Source organism: Rhinatrema bivittatum, chromosome 16 (genome assembly GCF_901001135.1).
Source record: "Rhinatrema bivittatum chromosome 16, aRhiBiv1.1, whole genome shotgun sequence".
Taxonomy (NCBI): domain Eukaryota; kingdom Metazoa; phylum Chordata; class Amphibia; order Gymnophiona; family Rhinatrematidae; genus Rhinatrema; species Rhinatrema bivittatum.
The window spans coordinates 4744330-4759872 of record NC_042630.1 but is presented as its reverse complement, the minus strand read 5'-3'; the positions used below and the strand labels follow the sequence as shown (position 1 = coordinate 4759872).

Here is a 15543-nt window from a genome sequence, read left to right as displayed (position 1 = left end):
AGAGCTGCTCCTCATGACTGCTTTATTTCACGTGGGTAATGCTGAGGATTTGCCATTCTGCTCACATTAAGAATGGGCTCTTAGGGGGTGATTTTACGAGTAAGTGTAACTACTCTCGTGGCCAGTTACTCAATTAGAGTGCACTTACGCGAGCTACTCCTATGGAGATTTCCCAATCATTGTTTATTCTAACATGAGAAAAGTAGAACATTCGACATGCACAATCTCTGGAGACAGAAACACCACATATTAGAGCAGCGCGATTGCAAAAGGGACCCAGCCATCTCTCTGCTTCGTGTCATTTTACCTGATCAATTATCCCTCCCCCACCAACTCACCTTCGTACATCATTCATCCATCAGAAGAGCACATCTGCCTCCAGCTCCACCCAGGAATACAGCCCGCTGACCGCAGTGGCCTTTGCTCATCAATGGACAACAGGGTCATAGAAACGTTTCCAAGCTGCTATAGAATCATTAGGAACGTTTCCAGCTGGAATACAGGCGTCACGTGTTTCCATCTGCAGAACTGTGAGCACAAGCTCTCTGCACCCTCAGATATCCTTTCCTTCAGTAAAGTGCATGCTTTGTAAAATGAGGCCCTTAGCCTTTAGTTTATAAGCATGGATGTTGTCATAAAAAGAGCCTGGAATATCTTTAGTAAGATTTAATATCCATAATTTTCCAGCAAGTACAATCAAACTCAATTTTTCCAGCATTTGTTTTGTGATTGAACTGAGTGTAATTTATTGCCAAGTACATTAAAGGCATAAAAACAGTAACTTCTCAAATATCAGACAGAGGTGGTAAGTGCTGAACAACGACAATGTTTAAGTTTAAACAAAAAAACTGTGCACATGCTGAGAGCCTGATTTGACTAAGACTTTTCACCCATTCTTTAACTCTGGGGAAAAATATAGCCTGGAGAATCAGTCCTGAGTACATCAACAATGTCAATTCAATATTTGATTAGCGAGTTCCCCATTTTTAAATTATTTTAAGTAACTTGCTTTCAGTTCCCGCGGTCAGAATGCTGTTGGTTTGCATTCCTAGTGTATGTGAATTCACAGCTTTAACACAGAGCCATCAGATCCAGGAAATGTGTGAGGGGATGCACAGGTGCCTTACCCTGGGGGCGTGTGGAGTCTTGGGAGAATCAGCAGAGCTGTGTGCATCTGAAATACTGATGCACACAGGAAATTATACAGCTGGGGGTGATGGGACGGGCAGACTGGACAGGCCGCAATGGTCTTTTTCTATTCTAATGTTCCTACCACGGCAGTGCAGCCGCTCCGATTCACCTCCCTCTGAAAAGACAGCCCTGGTGATGAGTGACTTGCTGACAGTGACTACTCCCCGAGGCTCAGAGGACTTGGGAAACTGTAGCTTAAAAGATGTTTCAGCAAAGGGAAGTCTTGCCTTACAGATGTATTAGGTTATTGTGAAAGGTGATAACAGTGTGTCTGGATTTTCAGAGGGCCTTTGACAAGGGATGGCCTATTGTGGATTGGTAACTTGTGAAAAGAGAGGAGAAACACAGGGTAGGGGTCAAAGGTAAGAAAGGAGAAACACAGGGATCTGTACTGGGACCTGTGCCGGAGCAGAAGAAGGGAATCAGTCAGGGGCTCAGACTTGCAGATGACACAAAATTATTCAACGTGGCCCAGATACAGAACAGATTTAACTTTGACTTATATCCAGGAAGAGGAATAAAGTAGATCCTCGGGCCAGGCATGAACTGTTTCAAAACTGAGCAAGCAAACTCATTTCTTTTCCTTTCTTAGGTTTAACTTATTTTCCCCAAATTTAAAACTGGCCTTAAATGCGTCCTACTGACAAAGCAGTCGTTTCTGAGAGGAAGCGCGGAATCGAGATTGAGATAGAGAGGCAGCGTCCCAGCCGTAAGAAAGCCGTGCATTGTGACAAGCGCTGCGATCAAGCTGCCTCTGCAACGCTAGTTGGGGGCAGATTATTAATTCCTACATTCATTAAAGGATATTTGATATTCCGCCTTTTTACAGGGATGGTCTGAAAGTGGATTTCCATACATTTAAAACAGCGGAGGCATTTGAATAGCTTACGATCCATCAGGATGTGCGGATTAAGGTAGCATTACAAGTTATTTTTCATGCGTTGAAACCCAGTTGTGTATAACGCAGTCCCTCGCTGGGATGGGAGAAGAGGATCTTATGGGGAAGGCCTGGATGAAAAGTCGTGCCCTTGCTTTCTGCCCGAAGTTAACGTAGCATGGCTGCAGGTGCAGGGCTAGCGGTAGTCCCAAATTTCTGGTGCGTGGCGGAGGAGATGAGGGGAGAGGGGCTGAGAGAGGTTCTCAGGGGCCTGTCCCTTCAGGCATTTGAAAACAATGCAGAGGGTTTTACATTTTATTCCGCTTTCTACTGGGAGCCAGTGAAGCTGATGTGGAATCGGCTTCCTTTCACCAGTTACATTTGCTGCTAGCACGGATCTCGTGGGAGTGCTCGGCCTTGGAGGCGCTTCTCGCTGTATTGAGATGCCGCTGCATAGGGAATTGTAGAGATCAATTCTCAGGCCGTGGATTACAGAGGCAAGGCTGTGTCAGGCACAGGAACGATGGAGTTGGCGACAAACCTGACGTGGATACGTGAAGGCCCTTTCTGCTTTAGAGACTGGAGGTTCCCACGTTACATTTTGGTCGAGCTGAACCCCTAGGCTAGGGCCTGACTCCTTGCTAGTGAGGGAAGGGATTGTAGGGTTGGCCTTGGCGACTGATTTAGTCTTGAATTTATGGTTTGTGAGCTGCGAGGCAGGTAACGGGTGATACAGGAAAGGTGACCTGTAAGTGCTTTGCTTCTTTCCAGTGCGGCTGTTTCGTCAGATTAGCAGCTGGAAAAGGGCTCAGCCTGCGAGGCGTGTAAGGACGAGGAATACTGCAACGGGATGGCTCACCGGGCCAGGCGGATGCGGTTCTGCTCTGGACAGCACTAGGACTTGTTCTCGTATTAATTTCGTAGAGGAACTGCGACTGTGAATGCACCACGAGCCGTTCCCAGTATCAGTGTCCCACCTGTCTGCACCCCTACGCAATAGTCCAGTCCTTCTGAGCTCACTCCAGCCCTCTCTGCTATGAAAGACAGGCTACAAAAGGTCTGAATCCAATTTCTTAAAGTGACTGTAATATACGACAGTGCGTGGGATTAGACAGGAATCCTGCCTCGTGATCCCCCTTCATTAGCAGCTGAGCTGGCCGGAGGTGCTGGGGGCTTTGAGAAAAGTGTGAGCATGAAAGAGAGAAAGCAGAATCCTGTTTGCTAAAAGCGCTGGGGAATTTTATCCTGGCGTGCTCTTCCTGCTCCACCTCCAGCTGGAACGGGGTGCGCAGACAGGGACAGCGCCGTAGTGAAAGCCTTCACCAGCCATCCAAGGTCAGCAAGGTCAGGCTGGCTGACGGGCATCCAGTCCTGCTGACCAGAAGATGGGCAGTAATCTAAAACACAAGGTGCTTGCAATGAAGTCCACGCCTCGCCTCCGGTGCCTCCCGGGAACCTGGTGGCTGAGAACTCGCTGAAGCTGAAGCACGCGGAAGACGGACGGGTAAGGCCTGCCCGAGACCCTGTTCCCTCATGAGCAGGGGTCATTGTACGGGGCCAGGGCATTCTCCTCTGCAAAGAGAGAAAAGGGAAACGTCAGAGCACAAGTGAGACCGGCAAGCGGCCACACAGCACCGAGGCGCGAGCTCTCGCCATCGCCCACCTGGCTGGTAATAGTCGTACACTTTCACCATCGCTGGCTGCAGGTTCTCCACCACGATGTCCTGCCGCGCCCAGAAAGAGAACTCCTGCGGCTCGTGACTCAGCTGAGAGGAAGACGGGGAGCGCGAAGGGAGGAAAAGAGAAGGAAGCATTCAATACGTTTCATCGATTACCTGGCGGGACGGAATGAACGGCGAGGCTGCCGTATCTGCAGAGGACTCCGCACTCCTCTTACGCAGCCTCCGGTTTTACCAAAGCTTGGAGATACGGTCTGCACATGAGCTGACAACGGTTTAATGAGAGGTCGTGTGGACGCTGACTTCTGCTTTCTCCTCCTCCACCCCCCTCCCAGAGAGCCTGGCAGGTCTTTCAGTGCTTCCCTAGCTATGCGTCCTCTGCTCCGTGGCGGCTGCTGTGCCACACAACATTTTCTATAATTCAGGTAGGCCTTGGGGTTGATAAGGCTGGGAAACTCTAGGGAAAGGCAGTAACTCAGCAGTCCTGCACTGATGATCGTATCTGGGGGGTTTGGCAAGGGACATCTTTTTTCACCACTGCTGAATTGGCTACGAATGCCGAGCTCGTTTGCCATTATCCCCTGGATTACCATAGAGAGAGCAACAAGACGGCCTCAGCCAACCTTGGGTGCTCTCTTAACCTCACCCACTCTCAGTGACGGGATCCACAGAAGGATCCGTGCGAGAAACCTTCAATACAATTCAGTGCACGACTGAGGTGCTGCAGCGTCCTCACCGCTGCAGCACCTCAAAACCATCGCACCGCTAACCTCACCTCGTCCAGGTAAATGTAGACGGTCTCTGCTTTAACTTCCACCTTCCTCACTGATGGGTTTTGGAGGAGCTGCAGAGGGAGAAGCAAGGGAGAAGGCGTTAAACCCCAGGGGTTGCGACGTCGCTCTCTGGGCGGGGAGGTGCGGAGGGACAGGACTGAGCCTCCGATGACGGAGAGAGGGATTTCTTACCACTTCTTTCATGTCATCCGCTGGGGCGTACCCGGACAGCATGGCCACCTCCATGATCGCCATGTTGGAGACGCTGCGGCTCCCGTTGTACCTGGTAAAAGGGAAAGAGGGCGTCAGGCACACGTGGGTGTGATCAGAAGCCTCCTCGTGTGATGCTTTCTCAGCGGTCTCTGTCACGTTACTGTAATGCTCCCGCTCTCTGCTCATGGGATCATCCAACATCGCGTTAAATGCACCCAAGAGCGCAGCTTTCCCGGACTCTGCCTCACAGTAAAACTCTTCTTCCTGGAGTTAAAATCCCAGTTTACCAAGTCTTTCTTTTTTTAAGCTTCCTGTCATTGCTTCAAGTTTTGCTAAATGCAATCATTAGGCCTAAATTTTCAACCTCTTATGCATTAGTTCGGATTGCAGAGTAGATACAGAGATGCCCAAGGGGACGAGGCTAACCTGTAATAATTTTTCAAAAGACCCGAGCCTGCAGGTGTGAGGAGGCTATAAATGTTCAGGAAAGTGGTTCAGGGGAGAGGGCCTCGGGATCGGATGTGTTCAGTAACTTTCAATACCTTGGACGTTTAGGCACCGAACTAGATCCCCCAGCTGGGCTCATATCTTCTTTTCAAAATGTATCCCAGATCGGTGTGGAGAATGAGCCCCTGAAGTGTTTAGGCCACCTCTCGGTGTCCTCCTGTCCCAGGGAAGCCCTTCCAGCTCTGCCCAGAGCTTCCTCCTACAGTAACAGCACCGCTCCTCTCACGAGCTGGGCACATGTCAGGATAATGCCGGCTCTGCTCCGTCCTCACAAGCAAGAGTCAATCAACCCCCCGTGCCTCCTGCAGCCTTCGGCTCTCTGTGGATTTGCTTATTTGGAAATATATTTATACACGAAGCTGTTGAAGTCACTGCTTTGTGTATAAATGTTGAAGACCTTCTATTAATTGCATCAGTAGCATGGGATCTTCTTAGTGTTTGGGTAATTGCCAGGTTCTTCTGGCCTGGATTGGCCACTGTTGGAAACAGGATGCTGGGCTTGATGGACCCTTGGTCTGACCCAGCATGGCAAGTTCTTATGTTCTTAAGTAAAATCCAAAACCGCGCTGCTGGTCCGACTTCCAGTTAGTGCGGCAGCGTCTGGGAACGTGGCACCACCGTATGTCTATAGCCGGCCTCTCATTGGCTACCCCAAGTGCACATCTTGTGCGGCGCCAATACAGGAAAACCAAGTCCTGGGATTCGTCTGCTCTCGTGGCCCCCTCGAGCTTCCATGCATAGCATGAAAAGGTGGCAGCACACGTCACACATTGCTGACATTTCCACCTGCGGCTACTGAACAAACAGGTCGGACAGATGAAGGCAGGGTGTGCCTGGCCATATTCTAAAGGTCCATACCACTCTCTCAGAGAGTTTCGCATTCTTTCCCAATGCTAAAAACAGCTTCCAGCGTCCGCACTCCTTACAGTGGTGCCAGATTGGGCACCTAAATCCTGTGAGTGTGCAGGTTGCCACCTGCTACCCTCTGCTTACTGCTCTCCTCGTCAGCCAACCAGGCGTCAGATGGTCCGAGGTTTCCCTCTAAACACTTCTTTGCCTGTTCCCGCCTTCCTCCCCCCCCTGAATTTTCAGCCGCGTGGCTTCCCTGAACGAGCCATTATCCCCCTCCCTTCTTCCCCGGCTGCGTACCAGGCACGGATGTGGAGAAGCAGGTTTCCAGCGTAACTGGGGCAAGAGTCCGGCTCTGTCTCCACGCTGAGGACGAAGGTCAGGATGGTTTGAGGGGGGATATTGTACCTCGCTGTCACCTGCCACAGAGGGAGAAATTAATTATGTAAAACTTAAGCAAAAAAATCTGTCTCTGGCCACCCCCAGTTCTCTGCTCAATTCACTGAAATCACATAAATGCGCAGCTGGATGCAGCCACGGCAAGGGACGGGGAAGGATAACCCCTAGGCTGATCTGATACAGGAAAGAGACATGGACACCTCCTCATTTACTGTACTAAGGGGACAGGAAAATCCTCCTGCAACCGAAGAGGTCAACGAGAGCTTCGTCTACAGAACCAACACGGCCCGAGATCTCTCTTCTAGGTTTTATTCTGAGGGCTTTCAAGCAGGGCGCAATAAAAATCAAATTCCACGCAAACCCATCAAAAAGAAGAATCTGGTCAGACCCTCCTCGCCTTTCCCCAACCTTCAGCAGACCCAGTGATTATCAGTTCTCCATAGGCCCCAGGCTCCCTTTCCCAGAAGGTTGGTCTGGCTCACGGAATAGGGAGAATCTATGGTGATGAGTTTCAGGATCGTATCCCCGCCCCCTCCAGCCGAATGTTCCTCACCTGCACGAGCACGCAGCCGTCCCCAGACGCGGAGACCCAGTACCTTCTGGGGATTTGGTTCAGGACCTGCTGCTGCAGCACGAGCCGATTGGCCTTGTTCACGATGAAGGTATAGTGCAGAGCGGCTGTCAGGCGCACAGTGGCAGCCACCTCTCTGTCCTCGTGGTAGGTCAGCTCAGCATACCTAGCCAGGGCCTGGAGAGCCACCACCGTGTCCTGGGATGAGATTGTAACGGGGAGGGAGAACAAAGCAATTAATGTCAGGATCCACACCCCCCAGTGCACTGGCGCCAGGATTCACACTCCCATCCCCGGAGCACGGTGAGATCTTTGCACCTAAGGGCACTGGTTCCAGGATTCACACTCCCATCCCTGAAGCATGGTGAGATCTTTGCACCCCAGTGCACTGGTGCCAGGATTCTCACTCCCATCCCTGGAGCATGGTGAGATCTTTGCACCTCAGGGCACTGGTGCCAGGATTCACACTCCCATCCCTGGAGCACGGTGAGATCTTTGCACCCCAGTGCACTGGTGCTAGGATTCACACTCCCATCCCTGGAGCACGGTGAGATCTTTGCACCCCAGTGCACTGGTGCTAGGATTCACACTCCCATCCCTGGAGCACGGTGAGATCTTTGCACCCCAGTGCACTGGTGGCAGGATTCACACTCCCATCCCTGGAGCACGGTGAGATCTTTGCACCCCAGTGCACTGGTGCCAGGATTCTCACTCCCATCCCTGGAGCACGGTGAGATCTTTGCACCCCAGTGCACTGGTGCCAGGATTCACACTCCCATCCCTGGAGCACGGTGAGATCTTTGCACCCCAGTGCACTGGTGCTAGGATTCACACTCCCATCCCTGGAGCACGGTGAGATCTTTGCACCCCAGTGCACTGGTGCCAGGATTCTCACTCCCATCCCTGGAGCACGGTGAGATCTTTGCACCCCAGTGCACTGGTGCTAGGATTCACACTCCCATCCCTGGAGCACGGTGAGATCTTTGCACCCCAGTGCACTGGTGCCAGGATTCACACTCCCATCCCTGGAGCACGGTGAGATCTTTGCACCCCAGTGCACTGGTGCCAGGATTCTCACTCCCATCCCTGGAGCACGGTGAGATCTTTGCACCCCAGTGCACTGGTGCGAGGATTCACACTCCCATCCCTGGAGCACGGTGAGATCTTTGCACCCCAGGGCACTGGTGCCAGGATTCACACTCCCATCCCTGGAGCACGGTGAGATCTTTGCACCCCAGGGCACTGGTGCCAGGATTCACACTCCCATCCCTGGAGCACGGTGAGATCTTTGCACCCCAGTGCACTGGTGCTAGGATTCACACTCCCATCCCTGGAGCACGGTGAGATCTTTGCACCCCAGTGCACTGGTGCCAGGATTCACACTCCCATCCCTGGAGCACAGTGAGATCTTTGCACCCCAGTGCACTGGTGCCAGGATTCTCACTCCCATCCCTGGAGCACAATGAGATCTTTGCACCCCAGTGCACTGGTGCCAGGATTCTCACTCCCATCCCTGGAGCACGGTGAGATCTTTGCACCCCAGTGCACTGGTGCCAGGATTCACACTCCCATCCCTGGAGCACGGTGAGATCTTTGCACCCCAGTGCACTGGTGCGAGGATTCACACTCCCATCCCTGGAGCACGGTGAGATCTTTGCACCCCAGGGCACTGGTGCCAGGATTCACACTCCCATCCCTGGAGCACGGTGAGATCTTTGCACCCCAGTGCACTGGTGCCAGGATTCACACTCCCATCCCCGGAGCACGGTGAGATCTTTGCACCCCAGTGCACTGGTGCCAGGATTCACACTCCCATCCCCGGAGCACGGTGAGATCTTTGCACCCCAGGGCACTGGTGCCAGGATTCACACTCCCATCCCCGGAGCACGGTGAGATCTTTGCACCCCAGGGCACTGGTGCCAGGATTCACACTCCCATCCCCGGAGCACGGTGAGATCTTTGCACCCCAGGGCACTGGTGCCAGGATTCACACTCCCATCCCTGGAGCGCGGCGAGATCTTTGCACCCCAGGGCACTGGTGCGAGGATTCACACTCCCATCCCTGGAGCACGGTGAGATCTTTGCACCCCAGGGCACTGGTGCCAGGATTCACACTCCCATCCCTGGAGCACGGTGAGATCTTTGCACCCCAGGGCACTGGTGCCAGGATTCACACTCCCATCCCTGGAGCACAGTGAGATCTTTGCACCCCAGTGCACTGGTGCCAGGATTCACACTCCCATCCCTGGAGCACGGTGAGATCTTTGCACCCCAGTGCACTGGTGCGAGGATTCACACTCCCATCCCTGGAGCACGGTGAGATCTTTGCACCCCAGTGCACTGGTGCCAGGATTCACACTCCCATCCCTGGAGCACAGTGAGATCTTTGCACCCCAGTGCACTGGTGCCAGGATTCACACTCCCATCCCTGGAGCACGGTGAGATCTTTGCACCCCAGGGCACTGGTGCCAGGATTCACACTCCCATCCCCGGAGCACGGTGAGATCTTTGCACCCCAGGGCACTGGTGCCAGGATTCACACTCCCATCCCTGGAGCGCAGCGAGATCTTTGCACCCCAGGGCACTGGTGCGAGGATTCACACTCCCATCCCTGGAGCACGGTGAGATCTTTGCACCCCAGGGCACTGGTGCCAGGATTCACACTCCCATCCCTGGAGCACGGTGAGATCTTTGCACCCCAGGGCACTGGTGCCAGGATTCACACTCCCATCCCTGGAGCACGGTGAGATCTTTGCACCCCAGTGCACTGGTGCGAGGATTCACACTCCCATCCCTGGAGCACGGTGAGATCTTTGCACCCCAGTGCACTGGTGCCAGGATTCACACTCCCATCCCTGGAGCACGGTGAGATCTTTGCACCCCAGTGCACTGGTGCCAGGATTCACACTCCCATCCCTGGAGCACGGTGAGATCTTTGCACCCCAGTGCACTGGTGCCAGGATTCACACTCCCATCCCTGGAGCACGGTGAGATCTTTGCACCCCAGTGCACTGGTGCCAGGATTCACACTCCCATCCCTGGAGCACGGTGAGATCTTTGCACCCCAGTGCACTGGTGCCAGGATTCACACTCCCATCCCTGGAGCACGGTGAGATCTTTGCACCCCAGGGCACTGGTGCCAGGATTCACACTCCCATCCCTGGAGCACGGTGAGATCTTTGCACCCCAGTGCACTGGTGCCAGGATTCACACTCCCATCCCTGGAGCACGGTGAGATCTTTGCACCCCAGTGCACTGGTGCCAGGATTCACACTCCCATCCCTGGAGCACGGTGAGATCTTTGCACCCCAGTGCACTGGTGCCAGGATTCACACTCCCATCCCCGGAGCACGGTGGGACTCACCCCCGCACTGCAGTGCCAGGATTAACGCTCTCGTCACACTGGCACCCGGATGCCGTTTCTTTATCTCCGGCGACAGTGGGCATTACCTGGGTGGAGGCGAAGCCGCCGTAGGCGTTCTGCTGCCTGCTGAGCCACCTGACTATTAAGGATGCTCTTGCAATGTCGACGCTCCCCCTGTCCCAGACAGAGAGGAGGGAGAGCAGGACGTAGGCAGTCAGTTCGATGTCCACGGAGAGCGGCTGATTCCAGAATCCGTTTTCTGGAGCGTGGGTGCTGTAACTCCAGTGGAGCATCCCATCTGAGGAGCGGGAAACAGAGGCCGCGGTGAAGCAGCGGCCAATCGAACGGCCCTTGTTTAACCACACAATCCCGGGGCTGGTTCCTCCTCTGAGCGAGGGAGCGCCACCGTTTTCCCGAGAAGCCCAGTAACGTAAAGCAAACAGGTGTGCGAGGAGACGCCTCCAGGGCAAGAGGGAAATCTTGTGGCAAACAGCCCCGGTTTCTCTTTATTATGCACAGAAGGGGGTGATATCGCACTAAGTCACTAAATGGAAAACCCGTCCTGAGAAACACCTCTGGCCCTGGATACATTTCAGCTTTTATCTGCACAAATGTAGCTGGTGGGGAATTTTTAAACAGGGCAGATTTATCCGGCTGCCCCCTGAGGTGAGCTGGATAAATCCTTTCAAAGGGCACCCATACAAATTCTGCAGGTCATGGAAACAGCCTTTCAATTACCAAAAAAGCTGAAGGAAATCCAATCAAACAACTTTTTTTTTTTTTTTTTTTTTTTAATTATAATGGATTATTAGTTACATTTGTATTAAAATCAGCTAAAGGGCTTTGAAGGGTCCTGTGAATGCCCTGCGTCCTTAGAGCGTCTCCATCCCATGGCTCTCTCGCTTTTCCTGTCACGGCGTGTGTGTGGCCGTCGGTGCTTCCTGCTGCCACTCCTGGGTGGCACGGAGGCTCCCGCGGGCATTAGCGAAGCGCCCCCAGCGGTACCTGACTCGATGGCTTGCTGCTCCAGCTGCTCTAGGATCGCAGCCCGGGCCCCGGCGTCTCCCGCCAACGTGTAGGCGTAGGCCAGCAGGGCTTTCGTGTAGGCGCTGCTCACGGTGTCCCCCGCTGCCGTCAGGCACGCAAAGCCATTCGTCACCAGCGAGTTCTGGGAAGAGAGGGCAGGGTTAAGCCTTCCCCGTCACTGAACGTAGTATAAGATGGCTGCAGGTCACAAAAGTGATTTATTCTCACCCATACGCAGGAGGAGGGGGTTTCAGTAACTTACAAACAGCGATGAGGAGAATTTGGCGCATCCAGTCTGCCCGGCTTTCTCTGCCTACCCTTCTCCAACTGAGGGTATCCCCCAAATGCCCGTCATCCAGGCTTGACCTCCTACGGGGGGATTGCTCCTTCTCCCTAGCTGGGAAGGGAGGCTAAGTCAGCCGGCAGTTCATGCCAGGAAAGCAGCAGGTTGGTTGATGTTACCCCCTCTTGCTGGCAGCCAGACACTGCCGTTACCAGCGCGTCACGCGTGTCGGCTTTCTCCTCTCACCTATCTGGCCCTCTGCAGTTTGTAGGTAGAGATTTTCATATCTAATCCCCCCTATTTCATTTGCCTGCCACGGCCCTCTAATCTACATTTTGTGAGAACATCAAGGGAGCAAGTGGCACTTACGTTGGCGGGTAACCCCAGCTCCAGCAGAGCCACCGTGCAGTAAGCACTGAGAGAAGCCTCGTCATCCACGCCTCCCTGCAAGGAGCCAGGAGAGAAGAGGACAAGTCACTCAAAGCTCTCCATCACCAGCATCAGCGCACAGCTGCACAGCACTTTGAACAGCTGGACCCCTAAATTAACAGAGAAGAAAAGGGGACGAGAGATCCCCCTGAGCCTGCTAGGTCTATTTCCTACAGAGCGGGGGCAAACTCGGATTTTCTACATCGTTAGTTGGAATTTCGCCCCGACGCTGGGATGGCCACCTCCTGCTTGTGTGAAATACGCCTCGGGATCTTTAGTGAGCAGGCAGGAGGAAGGATCTCAGTGGGACTCGGGAGGAGAGCTTGCCGGCCCTGCCTCCTGCACACAGCTGGTACAGGGACTGGTGTGGGTAGCTCCCAGGCCCGGATAATGGTGCCTGGTGAGGTGAATCGCTGCTGTGCATCCCCTGCAGATAGATCCCAGCCCAGCCCCTCTTTCCTCTGGGTAAAAGCTGACAGAGTGACCGTACGGTGTCGCGCACTGGCGTGGTCTCCATGCAGACCCCAGGCCTGGTTTCTGCTTACATTAAAGTGACCGATGCGGCAAATCTGGTGCTTTCTCCCCTGTGCCTGCCTGAAGGACTAGATCCCCTCTGTGGGAAGGTGGTATAGAGGGGGTGAAATGACACTCAGAGGTGTAACTGCTGAGGATGCATCTGAAAAAAACTCTCTCATTATATTCCCTGTCTTCCTTTCCCTTCCAGTGGAAAACAAGCAACTTTTAGCGAGTGGCTGAAAGCATTGACCCCGAGCATGACACGGCGAGGCTGCAGACTGACCTTCATTGCAGTGTGAAACAGTCGCCCTACGTTGGCGAAACATCCGTTGGATGACTGGTGACTCCCCAGCCAGGTTACGGCATCGTTGACGTTGTTCTCGTCGATGAAGATGTAGTGCAACGCCTGCCCGAAGCACTTGGCGACAAACGCCGTCAGCCTGAAGAGGAGGAAGGGGGAGGGGGGCCACAGAGGCAGAGAGTGAGGCAGAGATGAAGACGCATCCACCACGAGAGCAGGGACCCTCAGGGTCAGGGGCACGCAGGGAGAGGGCAGGGGGGGCAGGCAGTCCCAGGGCACGACACTGACCAGGTGTTTCCATCTCCATCGCTGTTCCCAAATGCACTGTAGGATCCGTCACCGTGTTTGTAAGTCAGCTCCCGCTGATATCCTGGAGGGGGGAGAGAAGGTTTGTATAACACGAGATCGTATTTTCCAGAGCCTGGCGGCCGCGTGGAAGAGTCCAGCGGGAGGCATGAAGAGTGTCTGAATCTGAGAGAGCCTTGGCTAGTTCTGCGGACGTGAATTGGAGCTGGAGGTCCAGCAGTCTGTGGTGTTACAGCAGGAAGGGAAGGCAGGCGGCCCAGCTGGAGCCTGCGTTCCTCACCCGCTCTCGTGTTTCCACGCATTTTCCCGCGCCCTGCCACGGCTCCCTCACTCAGTTACCAAGTCACTTTACAGCTGCCCGTGTTCTCAGATTTGATCCCCCAACCTCATCCTGATAGGACCGTGGATGGGGCCGAGTAACCTGCTGCTTGTGGGGCAGATTTCTCACTTATATGTGACGGTCGTTGGTTAGAAATGTGTTAACTGCTTTGATAGTATTAATGGAATTGCAGTATATCAAGCAAATAAAATAATTAAAATAAGCAAATAAAATAAGCTAATAAATAAATACATAATAAATAAAATTGCAGTATATCAAGCAAATAAAATAAGCAAATAAAATAAAACAAGCAAATAAAATAAGACTTGGTTATTTCAATAAGCCTTTACATAAATTTACTGATTACCAGAACAAAGGCCCCGATACAGCACCATGAATATTTCTAGAACTCGTAGAACTCTCCAAATAACTGGCGTTATGTTGCAAGTTACCTATGCTCTGTCTTCTTCTTCCCCCAGTTTGCTCATCCCCGTTTTATTGTAACTTTTTACTTCTTTACTATGTTAACGTATTTAAGGTTATCGTTCCCCAGTTTTCTGTAAACCGACATGATATGACTCGATCATGAATGCCAGTATAAAAAAAAGCTTCAAATAAATAAATAAATAAATAAACAAATAACTTATAATAGAAATCAAGCACTGGGAGGTAACATGATGTGACCCACAGGGAGATACATTGAACTGTCCAGAGTTGCACCAAATCAGTAATGCAGGTAAGGAGGAATATTCTCCAGTTATTGCTATGACACGATTTCAGAGTAAGGAGGCTGCTGCTGCTGGCAAAGCTGCGATGGGAACCTAAAAAGTACATTTTCCCGGCTAACCCCAGTCCCACTCCTCCACTCTGATCTACTGACCGCTCACAAGGAATCCATTAGCCTGTGCCCTGATCTCATTGGTCAGCTGCCCCGTCTTCTCCAGGTACTGCAGCACATAAATGATGGGGGCAAAGGTCACCATGTTCTGCTCCCCACAGCCGTAGGGCATCTGGATGAGCCGGTCCAGATTCTGCAGTGCTGACCCCATGAGGTCACCTGAGAGGAGGGGAAAGAGGAGAGCTACACGTGATTGCGTGCTTTGCAGGTTCCCTGCGATGAGAGGTGGCGCCGGGGCAAGCTCGGAACCTGAAGGGCAATGCCACAAGGACTGCGGCCACAACCTCCAAAGACCTTACCCAGCACGGAGATAACGGCTCTCTCCGATCCCTTCACAATGTCCTGGGGGATAGCCAGGGAAATGGCCTCCGAAGTGGAACTGCCTTCAGGATAAGAGGTCAGAAGGTGAGGGTAGCGGTCATTAACACAATAAAGACATTTCAGGCCCTTTCCTCTAAGCCTCTTCTCTCCTCCAACTACTGCCCGGTTTTGGTTTTTTTTGGTAAGGCATTCATTATTCTAAGGGGCCGTCTCTTCTGTCCCCACATTAATCATTGCCCTCTCAGAGCTGTGCATGCATTTCCCCTCCCATGAAAAAACACACACACTCACACACTTCTTCCTCCTCATGCACATAACTCCCTAACACACACATCCTCCCTCCACTCACAGCCCATGCCCCACACATCCTCTTACACACAGACTTCTCAAGCTAACGAAGTGATCAGGGTGCACGCTTGGCCTTACTATTCACGCAGAGAAGGGAGCTGCGCGTCTTCTCCACCGGGACGCCCTCTGGCTGCAGAGGGCAAGAAAGCAATGTCAAGGCAGGAAACAAACACAGGATGCAAGGCATGCGATCGCATTACATTAGACATGTGAGGATGGGAGAAACACACAAGATGCACCATCTCTGCCCTGACCCTGGAGACAGCCGTGCTGTACGGTGCAAGAAACCCTGACATGGTGGCAGCCATGGGCAGAGCGTGGGATGGGTATTACCGGGAAAGCTGCAGAGGGCTGGGAGTGGGGAGCACAGAAA

General features: G+C 52.9%; 1 protein-coding gene across 2 annotated transcripts in view; it reads right to left on the bottom strand.

Moving 5' to 3' along the window:
- Positions 1-651: 651 nt before the first annotated feature.
- LOC115078054 (alpha-2-macroglobulin-like protein 1) overlaps positions 652-15543 on the bottom strand; it is a 34892-nt gene continuing 20000 nt past the window's right edge. For both annotated transcript variants that reach the window (XM_029580648.1, XM_029580649.1), the window contains exons 22-35: positions 15249-15300; positions 14801-14884; positions 14484-14660; positions 13267-13348; positions 12961-13117; positions 12102-12176; positions 11429-11591; positions 10510-10721; positions 7042-7257; positions 6390-6508; positions 4713-4803; positions 4523-4591; positions 3732-3834; positions 652-3640 (exon numbers count right to left, since the gene is read on the bottom strand). In XM_029580648.1, coding sequence (XP_029436508.1) covers positions 3600-3640; positions 3732-3834; positions 4523-4591; positions 4713-4803; positions 6390-6508; positions 7042-7257; positions 10510-10721; positions 11429-11591; positions 12102-12176; positions 12961-13117; positions 13267-13348; positions 14484-14660; positions 14801-14884; positions 15249-15300 — 1641 coding nt within the window. In that variant the 3' untranslated portion in view covers positions 652-3599. The remainder of the gene's footprint in view (positions 3641-3731; positions 3835-4522; positions 4592-4712; positions 4804-6389; positions 6509-7041; positions 7258-10509; positions 10722-11428; positions 11592-12101; positions 12177-12960; positions 13118-13266; positions 13349-14483; positions 14661-14800; positions 14885-15248; positions 15301-15543) is intronic.